The 18,723-nt window shown below is 41.2% G+C and overlaps 1 protein-coding gene across 1 annotated transcript in view; it reads right to left on the reverse strand.

The window, feature by feature from the left end:
- Nucleotides 1-18,723, reverse strand: part of DNAJC24 (DnaJ heat shock protein family (Hsp40) member C24) — a 49,138-nt gene that overhangs the window by 7,130 nt on the left and 23,285 nt on the right. Inside the window, exon 3 of the mRNA XM_044425794.1 lies at nucleotides 5,696-5,834. Coding sequence (XP_044281729.1) covers nucleotides 5,696-5,834 — 139 coding nt within the window. The remainder of the gene's footprint in view (nucleotides 1-5,695; nucleotides 5,835-18,723) is intronic.

Here is an 18,723-nt window from a genome sequence, read left to right on the forward strand (position 1 = left end):
TTCTAATTTTACCTGAAATCTACACTAGAGATCCCCAGGGAATGAGTTTCATCTAAATTAATCTTAATGAAGGCAATTAAAACCAATCAGACAAGTTAGAGATAATTACTGGATCAATAAAACCTCTTTGACCTAACCTATTCTGAACACCTCCAGTACATTAAATATAGATTAAAACAAAGTTAACCCATTTACATCTAAGATTTTGCTGCTGTTGAAATAGTAAATGACACCAAAGAGAAAAGAAGCTGTATCTCTGTGTTATCAGCTAGTCCAGCTTGGTAATCATGCAGATCCTTCAAATGAATGGAAGAAACGAATACTCAAGCAGAAGTCCTTCAAAAAGAAACTGGACAGCCATCTGAGTGGGATGGTGTAACTTGGTGTCCTGCAACAGCAGGGGGTTGAACCTGATGGCCTTCACCGTCCCTTCCAACTCTACTATTCTATGATTCAGTAAAGCTAGTTAAACACCAACACTAGTTTTGTTTCTTTCCAACCTTTTCTCTTTTCCATGTACCATAGGTGATAAGTATACTCCATCTTTTATACTCTTTCATGACTGAACCCAGAAATATTCCAGAGCATCAGAAAAGAAATCGATCACTAGAGATGTTTCATTCTCTAGCTATCACTGAAGTCCTTCATTTTGCTGAAAGTGAAGTCAAAGTCAACTGTGCTGAGTCACTTTGCTCCCCTCTGTTTTCACCTGCCCATCAAAGATAGTAGTTGTGATCCTCAAATAACAATTGAGGGTAACAATCGGATCCACAAAAGCTTAGGCTTTAATAAAATTTTAGTTAAGTCTTTAACAAGACATTGTTATTTTTGCCTTAAGCAGGAGAAGGATTGTCCTGCTTTAGGGTTCTCTTGCTTTTCTTTTCAAAGATGAGCCAGTGGGGGAAATAGAAAATGAACTTTGCTCTCTTTGAAGTTGTGATAAATGCAGTTCTGAACTTAGATATTTGAATACAGAAGGTGTATCCACACATAATGACACATCATGGAGGAATGGCTTGTCATTATGTGTGAATACCCAAAGTACAGTGAAAAGTGGCACATCTAGTTACCATGAATCATCATGGAAGACCAACAGTCTGTTGTAAGGTTTCCACATTTGAGCAATGCATCTCATTATGTGTGATGCCAGTTACAATGTTTTCCCACAATTTCCCCAGTTTGGCAGCAAGAGCAGCCATGGCTACTCTGGCTACCATTTCTGCTGCCCTGTTTGCCTAGCAATGGCTGAGCTGCCAATGGACAGAGCACTGATTGGCTACCCCCATGCTCCTCGACCCCCCTGCCCTGGTTTGAGTTCTCCAATGCCCAGCTGCTATGCTGCTGCCTGGTCAATTGCCCACCATATACACTGCCTGGGAGATTGCTTGCTTGCCTACCCACCTCCTGCCTGGGTTGCCCACCTCACAGACCACCTGATCACCAAGAGGTCCACCTTGCCCCGGCACCCACTCACAAACCATCCTGCAAGCAACCGTAGGGACACTAAGAATAAATTTTAGGAGGTAAATGCAATAATAAACTAGTTACAACTCACATGGCCCAAGTGTTTGAAAATGAATTAAAGCATGACTAGCTGAAAGATATGACTGAACTTGTGCTGACACTATTTCCTTTTCTGTTATTTCTTTTCCAAGGCAAGTATTGTTCAGCCTAAAATATATGTAATGCAGTCAAAGCATTTGATTTACAAACTGGAGCTAAAGTCCATTCAATGAAAATTTTATCTGTAAAATCATACAACTCTCAGCAGGCCTTAATTTTATTTTTCTTTTCAAATCTGCATAACAGACTAAGTCTGCAGCATTTGAAAACCATTCTCAAGGCTGACCTCTCGAAATAACAGTACTTTAAAATTTGTACAGTTTCCTAAAAAGTTTCAATTTTTATGAAGGAAAGAGCTTTACTTGAAATATCATGTGAAAGTATTTTTAATTTACGCTTTTTGCTGCAAATGCTGAACACATCTAGAACTTAACTGAAATTGGCACAAGTTTTATATAGCTTTTCCAAATGAATATATTGCATAAATACATATAGCACTGGATCCAATCCTCCTGCATCTGCATACAAGCAATTCCTATAGAACAAAACAGCTCTGTTCTTCCCCCTCCCCAAGCATATACGCACGAGTGCTCAGGATGTCAGGCTCTTAACAGGTGATGGGAGTCATGTGAGCACCCACTCCTGCCATATGGCAGGGGTGGGCAACTCTGGGCAGTCTGGGGGCTAATTTCTCCTGCTGGATCTACCATGGGCTGCATTCCTACCTCCATCATGCTTCAAAAAAAGGGGGTGTGTGTGGTTTCTATTTAAATTAATCAGCAAGCCAGTCTGAAGGCTTAGAATAGAGAAGTGTAGCTATTCTGCAAGTTAAATATGCTCACTCTAAGCCTTGGCAAGGGTTTGTACTAGCAACTTTTTCAGAGAAAAAATAGATGCAGCAATGGGGAAGGTGGGGTGTACATGTGGTGTATACAGCACCCACCCCTGCTCAATGAGGATCCTTCCACGTGAGCAGTGCGCCAAGTGTATGGCAGAAGTGAGCCCACTATCCCAAGTGAATATATGAGTTCAGAGGGGCATTTACTAAGTGGTAGATTTTACACAGTGCACATACAATAATTTGCTGGTGCTGTTACGGGCATACTATAATTTCCCAAAGAATAATGGTTGTACATTGATAACATAAAAGCATTCCTTAGATACACTGCTGGATTAGTTCAGAATCATAGAATGAATTGCTATTGTTAGTTTACTGCTAACAAATGGTATATAACAACATTTTTAAAAAAATAAAACTATCCCAAATGAAGAATCTAAGTAAACAATGGCACATAAAGTCAGATACATTTACAATCCCAAATTTGAGGAGACTAAAAGAATGCTGGGAGTCTTTTAACCAAGAAGACAGATTAGATGGATGGTTACAACACTGATGAAAGAAGGCTTGGGATAAAAACAACTAAACAAAGCAAAAGTCCATTTAAGGTCTATTTCACGATTATGATACCAATGAAATTGTTCTTCTCTGTCATCACTGAATCAGCACAATCTTATGTGGCATTGTTTGAGTTGTACAGAGACTTTAACATTCTGGGTCCAAGTGGGGTCAAAACTTCTTGGCTATTTGTCGCAACAAGTTTGCAAAACACTTTCTGAAAAAATAGCTCCCATCAATTCTAACTTGGGCTCTCCCTTGAGAACAAGTATTGAGGTCATGATTGACGCAGCTGCTTGTCTTACTTGGAAGGCTGAGTTTATCTTGCTCAACCTGAGGATGCACTGAAGTTGTGTGAAGGAGTGAAATAAACCAGGATGGAACTTTCTTCATCCTGGTTAATAAAAGTTGTCAGAAGAAGCCAGTTGGTAGGAGGGTTGGTCTTCAATTCCTTGAGAGGAAGTTGTGCCAAGTCCACCCTTGGAAGAAAAAAAAATCCCTGAATTCCACCATTTCAAGTGAATATTGCTTCCAATATCCTGATTGTTGATCAAGGTCCTAGAACCTAATAAACGACCTATTCTGGGAACCAGACAGAGGAAATGTGTCCTTGCTGGTTCACTGGAAATTGCAGCCACATTCTGTACCATCAATCTTGCTATTCTTCTAGGCTTGCATGGGATTTGGGGGTACTTTTTCACAGTGGCTCCCTGATCTTGTAAGGCTCTGATCTTGAATAACTGTATTTACAGAATGTGAAGTCCATTCAACAGAAGAAGAGGATGCATATTTGTTCATTATTTTTATCTACTTATTTTTTATCCAGCCTTTCCGCCAAAGAGTGACTCTCAAGGTGGTTCATAAAGACTAGAACACAGAATGTGCTTTGAAACTGTATAAATAAGTAAACACCAAATGGTTGACACTGAACTTAAAGGAACCTTAAGAAAAAAAAGACACAGTACATTTCCTCTCAATAAAAAAGATTTCGTATATAGGAACAGACATTCAACACAACACATTTAACACAAATCAAATTGTGGGTCCTTATGTAACCTTGCTGCCATACCACCGATAGTAAAATAAGCTACACAAATACTGCTACTAGGCAACCTCTTTTCTAAGAACCTTGAAGCCTCACTAGAGTTGCATAGCATCAATGCCTGTGGATTTCAACCAAAACAAATTTCATCTACTCTGCTAGTACAAGGAGGTCAGCTATCAACATTTCAGTAAGCAAACCTGGAAAAGCTTCACATACACAAAAGTCAAAATAAAAAACAACTGTCATTCTCTGCATTGCTGAAAGGATGTAAAGGTTAATTGACCAAACTGGCTTTTATGCTAGGGTGTCTATTTCAAATTTAAGTACAAAATGGACTGAAAGGAACAAAGCAATTTCTGCCAATATTTACACAAGAGAAACATTATCTTACTCATGGCACCAAGTTGTTAGCTTTCAGTAAAATGAAGTACTGTTTTCCATTAACTAATTTTAAAATAGTTTTACTTATTTAAATGTTTAAATTTAACACACAACACCCCAAGCAGCACATCTTAAGAAAATGAAATATAAGCTACAAGTAATTCAAAAGCAAAAATAAGACTGTGTGCACAGTACATTATTCAGTCGATTATGTGTATCAACCAGCCACGCTGACTAAGCTTTTGTTTCTCAAATAAAATTGTGGCAACCTTAGCAGCAGGGAAGTTAAAACAGCAAGAGAGAAAGGTTTGATGGTGTGCCAACATACAATGGAAGGGAATTCAATAACATGCTGCAGAGACAGTGAGCTTTTATCAGACACACTGAAAAGTGATGGTAGCTACACGTCAATGCTGGACCAGAGTGTCTTACTGCAGAGTGCAACTGAGTGTTTTCCCCACAGGCAATACGCTATTATTGACTCCCCCCATTAACATGTAGGGTGGATATACATTTATTGAAGGTTCTAATGGAAGGCTGAGGGACTCCTATCCTGAGGCCAGAGCAGAAAGACAGCCTATCACTTCATGTAATGGTAGCCCATGTGTGACAGACCTGACCTACATTTCCCCCTTTCTTTCTCACAACAGCTTGTCACTGTTTTAAGATGCTATTTTCCGAGATGTATAAAAAAAGAAAAGAAAAAAAAAAAAGAAATGCATGCTGGAACTGCCTGGTTAAAGTGTTTACTGGATTTTTATTTATAACTCGCTTCCTAAGGAGTAGCTTAAACTAGAGATGCATTATAAAAATATTCTGAAATCATGCTTGATTCATAAAGTGCTGAAGAAAGGATATGTTTTAATGACTGTAAAGTGTTTACGAAACCATATGCTTCAGTATACCTTTGACATAAATTACTCAAAACCTACATCTAAAATTCAGCAATGAAATGTAGCAAAGGGCATAACTCAAATAATTAAGAACATGTAATGAAAATGTTTTAAATACTGTCAAATGAAGAACAGCTAAGCTAAAGTCATTATTATCTAAATTCTACGTTCATTAGAGTTAGTAGAACAGTTACCACCTAATGCTTTGTCAAAAGTAATTTAATGTTTTTACTGCCTAATGGATGTGTAGTAATCAGTATAAATAATGCATCTAAATATGGAAGCGAGATAAGAGCAAATGAGGTGTTTCGGTCAAATAAAAAGCATTTTGAAAAAACACCACTGAGCTACAACTCCAGCTTCTGCTCTCAAGAGCTGCTGCTGCTGCTGCTACAGCACTCCTCGGCAGGAACCTACCACGCCGCTGCAGGTCATACTCTTTTTTTGTCTCTTCATTCCCTAGAATTTTCCACGCTCGATCAATTTCGATGAACCTCTGCATGCGCGCCTCCACTTCTCCTGCTGACACATCTGCGCTCTGTTTGTCTGGATGATACTGCCAATCAAAGATAGGAAGGGGAAAAGGGGGGAAAATGAAGGGGAAAATCAATAGTAAATATGAGATCAATTTTGAGGTGTATGGAGGAAATAAAGGTCTGACCTATGGTGCCAAGGAAAACAAACAAAGGAAACAGCACTGGCCACAAGAGATTGCTGCCAGGTTAATTAGACCACTGGAATAGCAGCAAATACACCAGTGGCACAAATGTCACAATGTGCACTGACAGCATTTTCTGGATAATTTGCTGATGGAATCATTGGTCTTATGGACAATTTACCTAGAGAGAATGACTAATGCAAACAGAAATAGGTATACACAAATAAGTACAAGATAGGAGTAAGGGGAAGATTGGTTAGATATGTCTAATTTTTTTAGCCAAATGTAAAGACCATATTGAAGGATAGTTACTATACACCTAAAATAGTTGCTTATTTTTTATGTTTTGGAGGTGATACAGTAAGCAGAATACATAGATCTAGATATAAATATGCGACATAAGTAATTCTATTCTGAACTATGATTTGCCATCTTTAATTTATTCCAATCCAGTGAATAAAAAGTCCTTCCAAATTTCTAAAGTCATGGTTCACTGGATATAATGTTTTGTGTTACTCTAAGTTTTGAAATAAGTATTTGAGGACAAAGCTAACAGGTAGTATCTGTAAGGGCAAAATGATATAATATTTTATTTATTTAAATTTATTTTAGTGTTTACATTGGCATTACTAAACAGAGCACTGTACAGTTAATTGGAATGCAGTAAAATTTCAGATCACTGTTTGCTACAGGCACAGAAACCCATTTCCAAAAGAGCATGACTGTCACTGCTCACTCTTAAAAATGGATAAACAACAAAAACACACTTCTCTATTACCTTGATCTGGAGCATCTGCTTTTACTATGGCTATGTACTATAATTATTACATGATGGTGAGGTACAAATTCTGAGGAAGTCTCATTCCTAAATTTGCAGTTTGAGCAATATTCTTTGCTTTCAGTTTGTGAGTCTTGTGCTTAAACGTATGGAATTATATCAATATGAATCAGAATTACATAAGAGTCTGTCTGATACTGCAAATTAATTTATAGTGTTCAAATATATGCTGTTTTATTCATGTGATCTGGCAACCACTCTTAGGTGGTTACTGGAAATATGAAAAGAGAAAGAATTCAACTTATCCTTCAATACAGAGTTCTTTTTTTTCTCCTCCTTTTCTTCATTTCAGGGGATGGCATATATCCAAATAACAAATGGCTTTTTTATGTGATCCCACAATTCTGCTAGACATTTCTTTTCAACTGTCTAGCTAGGGGGCTTGTAGGGAAGAGTTTGGAGCAGCCACAAGATCTCTCATATCCCAGCTACTCCAGTCTCTTCCCTCCCTTACTCCTGCTCTGCAGTTGCTCTTCCGACCTCAGAGAGTAGCCAGCAGATTTTGTCCCACACCAGCAGTGAAAGGGGGGGGGGTCAGAGCTCCGAACCCCTGCTTCGAGATTGAAGTGTTGTCTCCATCCTCAGAGCTGGGCATACAAAAGATCCTTTGTCCCCCACAAATAATGTATTTTCTGATTTTGGGTTACTACAACAAATTATTGCTTGGATCACAAAAATGCTTATAGTTATCTCAGTAGGAGGGGGATGTCAGCTTATCTGAATGTGGAACCTGGCCTTAATTTTATCCATGTAAGCATGTCCAAATTTTTCAAAATATCTGCTGAGCTGCCAAGAAAATGTACTTGAATTTTGCTAAAGGTCATCCCCAATTCAGCTGAGGAGATCTATGCAAGGCATTATTCGTATATCACTTGCTAGATCAAGAAACAAATTCTTTATTCATGGATTAATTTCCGTTTCCCTGAGTGAAGGAAATGAGCTAACTGAGGGAAAGCCCTTCCTCTGTGGCTGGAAAGGCAATCTCCATCTTGGATTTCCTGCAGGAGATCAGGTGTCTCAAAAGTTCACTACCTGATTTTTTCAATGAAACTATGTCCTTGTCAATGCTCCTGCCTATTCATAGTTAAAGTTCACAGACAGTCCGTTCTGGAAGAATTCCAAGATACCTACAGTGTTTGTGCATAGCGGCTCCCTCTCTGAGGCAGGAGACCAGATGAGAAATGCTCATCAGGTGTGTGTTCATAGATGCTGTTGGTAGAATCCCTCCTGGAGGCCAGTTGAATGGTGATCATGCTGATCAAGTAGCCCCATCAGTCTTACAAGTCCTACTCAGCCTTCAAAAAGATTAGCATCAAAATACCTGGATCTTGATGCATGATCAGTGGCAGAGGTAGGAAAGAATATGCAAGGTCTCAAGGCCACTGGCTTTTAAGGCATCTATGAAATCAGTAATTTTGCTTGGAAGTGGGTGACAAATCTGGGTAGCTTAGTCTTCTTGCGGTGGTGAGGCGTAGAATCATGGAATAGAAGAGTTAGAAGGGGCCATGAAGGCCACTGAGTCCAACCCCCTGCTGTTGCAGGACACTACATTACACCATCCCACTCAGATGGCTGTCCAGGTTCTTTCTGAATGTCTCCAGTGTGGGAGCGCCCACCACCTCTCTAGGCAGCTGGTTCCATTGTTGTATTGCTCTGACCATGAGGAAGCTTTTCTTGATGTCCAGTCTGAATCTGGGTTGCCACAACTTAAATTGATTATTCCGTGTCCTACATCTGGCATTAGCAAGAACAGATCTTGACCTTCCTCTTTGTGACAGCCTTTGAGGTACTTATAGAGGGATATCATGTCCCCCCTCAGTCTTCTCTTCTTAAGGCTGAACATGCCCAGTTCATAGGACAGTGCTTCCAAACCTGCTGGACCCTTTCTAATTTACCTGCATCTTTCTTAAGTCTTGGTGCCCAGAATTGGACACAGTATTCCAGGTGAGGTCTGACTAGTGACGAGTATAGAGGAACTACTACTACTTGTGATTTGGAAATAATACTTCTGTTAATGCATCCCAAAATAGCATTTGTCCTTTTGGCAGCTGCATGGCATTGTTGGCTCATACTTAGTGTATTGTCTACAATTACTCCAAGATCTTTTTCTTGTTCAGTTCTGTTGGGCCACGTATTCCCCGTCTTGTATCAATGCCTTTGGCTTCTTTTTCCTAGGTGGAGGACTTGGCGCTTGTCCTTATTGAATCTCATTCTGTTGGTTTCAGCCCAGTGTTCAAGTTTATCAAGATCGCCCTGGATCTTCATTCTGTCTTCTAGGGCGTTTGCTATTCCACCCAGTTTTGTGTCATCTGCGAATGTGATTATCTTTCCTTGTACTTCCTCATCTAAATCATTAATAAAGATGTTTGTTTGTTTGTTTATTTATTATATTATTTATTTAAAACATTTCTATGCTGCACCCATCGCAACAAAGCCTCGGGGCAGCTCACAAAGGATACATAAATACATAAATATTAACAATATAACAATTTTAAAAAACTGTTTAAAAACCCCTGGTGCATTCTCGGCTAAAAATTTAAAACCTATTAATTCAAATAATTTAACAATTAAAGTAAGTTTTAAATAAAAAGGTCTTAAGCCTGGTGCCGAAAAACAAATAACGACGGTGCCAGGCGGACTGAACCCTGTGGCACCCCACTAGTTACCTCCATCCAATTTGAGAAGGTGCCATTGATGAGCAATCTTTGTGACTGATTTAGTAGCCAATTTTGGATCCACCAAATAGTATTTCCATCTAGTCCAGTTTTTGCTAATTTGCTTATCAGAATGTCGTGTGGCACTATGTTGAAAGCTTTGTGCTTGGTAGGCCCAATTAGGCCAACAGCAACCTGAATGACTCTGGACTGAATGGTGATTTCCCTGAGTCCAGGGAGGTACTGCTAAGCCAGTTGGCTTGACTGTTGAAAATACATTTTAGGTATTTGGTCCTGAAAGAGTTAGTGATGCTGTTTTGAATCTCCTCAGATCTGAGGTCATGTGCATGCTGGTCCCTGCAGATGGCACTGTACCCCATTAGGCAAGCATACATGGCTAGTGAGATACATGCTAGAGTCTGGAGAAGAATGCCCTCGAGAGGCTGGGCAGGTCAATCAGTTCAGGGAGCAGATGACTTCCATCAGGGGTTCTACCATGGGGCTGATCCTATTCACTACCTCCATTTGGAAGGCCAACAGGAAGGACTGCAGTAGTCCTGTGTGGGACCTGGCACACTGGATGGACTTCTGACACAACCACCTTTCCTATCAGCTTTGCTAGCATTCAGAGATGCATTTTCTTTCCAGAACAAGCATGCACTGCCAGCCAACTCATCAAGGTTGGGTCATCTGGAGACAGTGGCTGATTCATACATCATTCTTACTGATCTGATTTCAGTTCTAAGGCACTTTCAGAATTTTAGGGAATAGATCTGTATTATCTTTTCAACCTGGAGGCTGGAAAAAAGTCATTTCCAAGCACTGGAAAAATCTCAGACCCAAATAGCAATGCAGAGCTGGGCCTTCTTTCCTGGCACATAACTGGAAGGAAAGGAGGACCTGAAGGACTGAAAGGGCTCAGCATTTGTTAGGAAGCGTTTTGCCTTTTTTATTTTTCTGTCAAAGAACCTTTTCTGTGTCCTTAGTTTCTACCAGGACCTTGCCCACGAGGTCACAAACAAGTGCCTGCTCACAAATGGGACACTTACCAAATTGGCCTTTGTCTTTGTGTCCACACCCATTCCACCAAATGTTCTACCTTAGAATACTTGATGCTGTGGCTCAGCAGCCTGTTTGCCTTCATGTAAATGCCTCATGTGGCAATGGTAGACATAGGTGCTGCCCAAAGGCTGAGGCTTTAAAGCATGTACAAAGAGCTAATTTGTCCACAGGAAATTCATTGTGTTTTGAAGCCTAAGGAATGCCTTTGAAGAGAGTGCTCCCACTGGATCATCTACCTGTGGCTAGCTTCTGCATGCCATCTTCATGCAGGCAATAAAACTTAAGAACATAAGAAAAAATATACTGGATCAGACCAAAGGTCCATCCAGTCCCACACTCTGTCTACTCCGTCCACAATATGGCAAACCAGCTGCCCAGAGGATCTCTCAAGCATGATGGGTGCAAGACCCCAAATACAAACTGAACTAGCATATGTAGACAAGCCATGTCTAGTAAAGGAAGGAGCACACAGCCACCTAGTAGCCTCTGATAGCCTCCTCCTTCATGAATCTGTCCAAACCCCTTTGCCAAGGTAGTGATGGTTTGCCCTGGGTTTGGACGGCTAGACTATTCCTTACTTAAGATGTCTTTCAGGATCAGTTGCATAAACTGGAGGGTAGGATGAAATAATTTTCATAATGAAGAAGGAAAACATTCTTTCTAAAGAAAGCAAACTAAAGGACATGATTTAGCATGTCCTTTACTTCACCCAGCAACATGCTGCAGTGATAGCAGAGTTTGGGCATGAGAGATCAGGAATCACATCTTTGCTGCAACAAACCTATTCCTAATTGCAATGTACTGCTGGCCTCTGCTAAGTGTGCTAAGTGGCCAGCCACACAAAAGTAAGGAAACCCCTTCCCTGCTACTGGCCTTTCCTGCTCTACAGCATGAAAGGTGTGTGGGGAAAGTTGGACACCACAGTTTGAAAATTCCTCCATGAAGCAGGCACTCTCCCAGAGCCTTTTCATCACAAAATGCCAGTGTGGCTATGGGGCATCTCTGACTAGCATCATCCAAATGGCCACTCTCCTGCCAGCCCTTCCCAGTGGGAAAAGGCAACTAGGCATGTGTGTATATGTAGATGGAGGGGAGGGGCAAGCAGGAATATTTTTGTAAAACATTTATATCCTGTCCAATACAAAAGTCTTAGGATGGCAATACAATGGGCAGTGCACATAAGTAGAATATAAATATACACTAAAAACAACATTAAAATAACAGTCCTTAAAATATAGGGAAAATAAAAAGGGTTTGGCCTGGCACCGAAATGAAAACAAATGTCAGCACCAGGTGCACCTCTCTGGGAAGCAGGTTCCAAAGCCAGGGCGCTTCTGCAGATAGGCACTCTTCTAATCTCCTTCAAAGAGGGCTCCTGAAGAAGACCCTCAGAAGATCTTAGTAGTCAGGCAGGTGTATAAGGAAGGAGATGCTCCTTCAGATACCCAGACCCTAAAACATTTAGGGCTTTGTATGTCATCATTAGTACCTTAAATTGGGCCCAGACTTCAACTGGTAGCCAGTGCAGATGATTACATGATCATATCTATCAGTCCCTGTCAAAAGTCTGGCTGCTCTGTTTTGGACCAACTGAAATATATGGACCATCTTCAAGGGCAGCCTACATAGAATACATTACAATAGTCCAATTGGGAGGTTACCAGAGCATAGGTCACTTTTGCCAGGCTTTCTCATCTAAGTAAAGATGTAGTTGTTGGGCCAGCCAAAGCTGGTGGAAAGTGCTCCTCAGCACAGCAGTCATCTGGAACTCCAAGGATAACTGGCTCAAGGAGCACTCCCAAACTATGTACCCTGTCCCTTAGAGGGAGTGTAACCTGTCCAGAAGAGGGCAAAAATAACTTACATGGAAAGCTGAACCACCCACCAACAGAAGCTCCATCTTATCTGAATTGAGTCTTAATTTATTGGCCCTCTTCCAGCCCATTACACCAGCCAGACACTGCTTCAGGACAGTTACTGCCTCAGCTGCATTAGATGTAAAAGAGAGCTAGAGCTGGGTGTCATCAGTGTATTGGTGACTTCTTGGCCCAAACCTCTGAATGACCTCCCCCAGTGGTTTCATGTACATGTCAAATAGTATGAGGGGTAAAATAGAACCCTGCAGGTCTCCAGGGCATAACTGCCATGGCACAGAGCCATAATCCCCCAGCACCACCTTCTGGAATTGGCCAGCCAAGTAGGAATGGAACCACTGCAATGCAGTGCCTTCAATCCCCAACCCAGCCAGCCTATCTGAAAGGATTCCATAGTTGATGGTATCGAAAGCCACTGAGAGGTTCAGAAGAACCAACAGGGATGCACTCCCCCCTGTCCCTCTCCTGGCACAGGTCATCATAAAGGTTGACCAAGGCACTTTCAGTCCCAGAACCAGCCCTGAAACTGCACTAGAATGGGTCCAGATGGTCAGTTTCCTCCAAGAGTGCCTGGAGCTGTCTGGCCACTACCTGGTCAAGTACCTTGCCCAAGAACAGAATATTAGCTACTGGTGTATAATTGGTGGCAGCCGCTGTGTCCTGGTTCACCTTCTTTAGATAGGTCTGATTACTGCCTCCTTCAAGGAAGCAGGAACCCTACCAACCCTCAGGGAGGCACTGACAACTTCCTGGACCCAGTTACGCATCCTGTCCTTGGGTTTGAAGATCAGCTATGAAGGGCAAGGGTTGAATAAACAGGAGGTAGGACAGACTTGTCCAAACATCTTGTCCACATCCTTAGACCACAATGATTGAAACCTATCCAACAAAGCTGGACCAGACGGCACTCTGGAAACCTGTTCAGCAACCATGTCAACTGTGGAGTGCACTTCATGATGAATTGGAGCGACTTTATCCCTGAAGTGCTGAACAAAGTATCTGACTGCAAAAACCTGGGCACCAACCAGAAAAGCTCCATTGGACAGCACTGTGAGGATGAAATGGAAGCTGAGGATAATTTCTTCTTTGCCGCCCTCACCACCACAACACAGGCTCACTAATGGGAGGGGATACTCTCTCCCAGTTGTGCCCACCTGGGCACTTGATGCAGCACCAGCATCACCTTGAGTGTCGGGGGGCGTGGACATGGTCTATAGGAATTCAATCGCCCTCTCTAGGCTTCCTTTTCACTCAAGTGCACATCTTGAGTGTTTGTATTTTGCATTGGGTGCTTGAGACAGATTAGGGATTCTGCTTGTGTACTGCCCATCCCACTGCCCAGCAGATGCCCTGCCTCAATTGATGGCGGTGGTCTCAGACCTGGTGTTGAGGACCCCCAGAATGGTGGTTCTGGGAGAACTGAACTTCCATGCCAAGGTTACATTGTCTGAGGCAGCTCAGGACTTCGTGGCTGCCATGGCAACCATGGGGCTGTCTCAACATGTCCTTGACCCAACACATGTAAAAGGACAAACTCTTGACTGGGTTTTCTTGACTGAACAGAAGGATGGTGATCTGGAAGTATGCAGGAGTTAACATTAACTTCCTTGTCATGGTCAGATCACTTCCCTTTGAGGTTTAGACTTTCAATTCCTTTTCCCCTCTGCAAGGGTGGGGGGGGGCACTGAGATGGTCCACCCCAGAGACTAATGGATCCTGATGGAGACTTCCCTGCTGATATGGGTTGGCACTCCTGTAGAAGCCCAGGCCACCTGTGGAACACAGAGATGACTCGGGCAGTTGACATGGTCACATCCAAGCGCCCTTTATCTCTAACCAGAGCCTGGCCAGTCCCTTGGTATACACCTGACCTGAGGGCAATGAAGCAAGAGGGGAGATTGCTAGAGCTCAGGTAGAAGAAAACTCATGCTGAGTCTGACTGAACATGGCTTACAACCCATTATTGAGCGTATTCTGTGACAGTGAGGGTGGCAAAGATTCGATTTTTTGCCACCAGCACAGTGCCATCCAGAAGAGCTTTCCTGAGTGGTTCATGACCGGTAGAAAATACCATGGAACCCTCAATAGCTCACTGTGATGAATTTGCACAGCACTTTTAAGATAAAGTTCAGATTCATTACGAGTTGGATACCACAATTAATATAGTTCCATCAAAACTGGTTCTGTATTGTTGGATGAGTTTCAGTCATTGAGGCCTGATGATGTGGACAAGGTGCTTGGTTAAGTTCAACCCACAACCTGCATGCTTGACCTTTGCCCACCATGGCTTATTGGAAGAATTAAAGAAGGGACTCACACCTAGGTCAAGGAGGTGGTAAACGCTGAGACTCAATCCAGACAGGACCAAGTCTGTCCAGTCAGGATATGTTCAACCTGTCCTGGATGGGGTTGCCCTCTCTCTAAAGGAAAAGGTTCATAGTTTGGGAGTGCTCCTGGACCCTGAATTGTCCCTTGAGTCACAAATAGACTCTGGCTCAAAGCACCTTTTATCAGATTTGGCTGATTTACCAACTACAGCCCTATCTGGACAGGCAGAGCATGGCTACAGTTAGCTATGCTCTGGTAACCTCCCATATGGATTACTTTAACATGCTCTATGTGGGGCTACATTTGAAAATGATCTGGAAATGCCAACTGATTCAGAACAGGGCAGTGTGGCTACTAACCAGGACTAGCTCACAAGACCACATCACGCCAGGCCTCTTTCAGCTGCACTGACTGCCAGAAGTCTGGACCAAATTCAAAGTGCTGGTGTTAACATTCAAAGACCTAAATGGCTTGGGGCCAGGTTATCTGAAGGAATGCCTTGCCCTATATGTTCCTACCTGCCCCCTAAGATAATCTGCTGAGGTCTTTCTCAGGGACTACCTCCTCCAAAGGAGAAACTCCTGGTGGTGACCAGAAAAGGAGCCTGTTCAGTAGCAGCACCCTGTCTTAGGAACAGGCTCCCCAAGGAGGTGCACCTGGCACCATCCTTTTCTTTTTTTTGGCGCCAGGTGAAACTCTCCCCCCCCCATTAATTTAAATAGGTAAGAGCTGTTTTAATATGGGTTTTATTATTATTGCTCCTATGCAATGTATCAATCTTAGTCGCTGTGTTGTTGAGCTTGTTGAATTAGTTTTACTGGTTTATTGTCTATTATCTTATTAAAATTTGATTGGTTGTTATGTGTCTTTTAAATTTGTAAACCACCCAGCCTATGGGCTATGGGGCAGTACAGAAGTGCAATAAATAAATAGGCATATATGTATTTCATATAACTTTTAACTGACACTCAACAAGCTGATATTTTAGAGTACCTATTGTGTCAAGGTAAAACACATAACACATTGCATTTGATGGAATTTGTCAGAGGAGTCAAAACTCTGGATGGGGGAGCAAAATGGCTGAGAAATACAATCTGTACTTTTTAATACCTCCCTAGTTGGCTAAGGTGCTAAGACATCATGGATTATTCACTTACAAGGGAAGACCCCACAAATTGTCAACATTCTCTTGATCATCCCTTCTAGTACCTAACTTAGGTGGTTGCTACCAGTTTAATAACAAAATGGGGCCATCTAAAAATTAGTTGGACTTTTCTTGACCTGTTTGCCATCCAGGTTCTCCACGTGCCCAAGAGGAAACAGAAATAAAAACATCCCCATTACCCTGCACTGTTATAATTCATGTTCAAGACTTTCTAAGCAGTTTTCCTCCTTACTTAGTCAATTTTCTCAGCATTTAGCAACAGAATAAAGCTATTTAGGGCTAGATGACCAGGTAACTCCTCATCTGGCCCCACAACTCAACAATATTAATATTGAATATCAGAAGATAAGTTTCCCAATATTTATCCCTCTTCTGTATTTTTTCATGGACCTCTAATTTGCCACAATCTAAAACAAAATTTAAAAATGTAAATGGGTTAAACCAGGACACAAATACCCTGTAACTGCCTATATCACTTCCACTTGTGTAGTTCTTACAGGTTTATTTTCCACTACAGTTTTTCAAGCTGTTCTGGGTGCTGCTCTAGAGGATTCCATCCAACACCGAAGAATTGACTGGGAGAACAGGCAATAGGAAGAAGACTGAAAAGCCTTACTACACACACAGGACTGTCTATGGTTCATTGGACAGGGCTATGGTGTTTAATTTGCACTAGGCATTTTAATGTACAACAGACAAGTCATCTCACTTATATTCAAACTGCTGGAATATTCCCATCAAAGTTCCTAATTTATTTTACTTTTTCATTTGCACTATATAAACCCTGCGAGTATGAATTATTCAATGACTGTACGAGAGAGAATGGTGTTAGGTACAAAACACACACACACACACACACACACACAAAAGCTTAAAATGCATAAAAATGCTCCAGTCAAAGTATTAAAACAAGAGAATGAACAAGAAAAGACAGCTAAAAAAGCTGTTCTGAATATCTGTATCAGTACAGGCTAGTGAAAACTACATGAACAGATAGCTTAAATTCTTTACTTTCTGACAATGTCACTGAGCTGCCTTTTGTATCTATTAGGATGATCAGTTAATATTAAAACAAACTGAGAGCTGTTAACCTTCCAAAACTAATCATTAAACATCTTTTGTATATGCAGCATGACTGTGAATCTGAGTGGTACCAACCAGAGTGGCATGAAGAGGATCGATGGCAAAAAGAAACAGCCTTTCCTTTTTGGTAGGAAAAATAGAAGGAATGAGAAACAGGATGAGAGAGGGAGGGAGGGAGGGAGGGAGAGGGGGAGAGAGAGAGAGAGAGAGAGAGAAGGTGGGAGGGAAAGGCAGTTTAGTGCATGTGCAAACTTGTGGTGACTAAGACCTAGGGGTTATGAAAGATTTCTGTTCGCTTTGCGATGCTAAGCTTAAATCATAGAGTTTTTACCAGAAATGCCCCCCGCCCCCACAAGTATATTTAGAAAGGTTTGAATCTGGTAGCCCTTCAAAAAAAAAAAAACCCACAAAAACAAAATAAAAAACCCCTTCCATCTATGATTGGATTCAAAGATCCTGCAAGCATATTTTCACCCATGGAACCTCTACATTTACTGAAAGGGGAGGGGAATTTTTGTCAATTCCCCTTTCTCCCTGCAACTTCCTATGCTACTTCCCACATTGTTATGGAGATTCCTCTATCCTCTGGAGAATATTTTTGAGGGGCTGTAGGGTGGACTGGTAAATATCACTTCTTCTTCCTTACTGTGCTTGTGAGGTTTTCAGAGCAGAACTCTGTTCAAGGGATTTCTGGATCCAACCCAATTTATTTTAAATAAATAATTAAGGTAACTAAATAATGAGCAACAATTGATTACAGTGAAGAATCAGTGGGCTTGTATCTACAAGAATACGCACAAATAAAATCCTTCAACTTCTGTCTATTTTAAACTTGGAGAGGCTCAATAGGACAACCCTTCAAAGAACCAACTAGTTAGTTCCCAGCAAAATCAGTGGGAGCTCCTCAGCACTTCACAGGACCAGTTCCTTAGCCAAACCAAATCTATTTGAAGTGTTTTTCTTTAGCTACTATACAGACTTAATGACTTGCACATAAAGGGTCTTGTACAACAGCTAGCCTGAAGCAACATTGCACTCTTTGCTCTGTGGCCTACATGGTTCATCAGGTACTAATTAGGTAGCATGTTCTGTCAACGCTTTCATGCTTTTCTTCTATTAATTGATCATTCTGCCAAATTAATGACATTGCTGTACCAGCTTTGAATTCCCTTAGCTCCTTTACCTGAGAGACGCAAAGAAGAAGAAAAATGCTCCAAAAGGTCACAAGTTAACGTCCTTGTTCAAGATTTGAACCCAATACTAAAAACATTATGCTTAAAGGTTAATTATACTATCTTGATTAAAATATATCTATCTTTTCTAAATAAACAAAAAATCATATATAACAACACAAGCATGAATTAAAGAATAAAATGGAAAATACTTCCAATAATCTTTATTTAATATTTTTTTAAAGTAGGTTTGTCACAAGATGTTTGATCAGATATATCAGTGTCTAAAGGAAAGGGGGGAAAGGAGGGGGAAGAAAAGAGTGCATGCAGTATTATTTAGCTTCGATTAATTTAAAAGGAAATTAACCCTAAGTGTGACATACTTCTAATTAGCAGGACACAATCACCTTCTCCACTTGTTTAATAAAAAGAGTTTACACATACATGTGGAAATTTTGCATTTGGCCTCAGGGGAAAAAAGATCTATTGGAGTTGCTACTTCAGAGGGAAAAAAAGAAGGAAAGAGACGTAACACATTTCTCAGGGCAAGTACTAGAAGCACTTCTTCAATGTATGTTTAAACAGCATAAGTCACCCTTATGTACAGTCAG

This window comes from Varanus komodoensis, unplaced genomic scaffold (assembly GCF_004798865.1).
Source record: "Varanus komodoensis strain SLA01 unplaced genomic scaffold, ASM479886v1 scaffold16, whole genome shotgun sequence".
In the NCBI taxonomy this organism is placed as follows: Eukaryota; Metazoa; Chordata; class Lepidosauria; order Squamata; family Varanidae; genus Varanus; species Varanus komodoensis.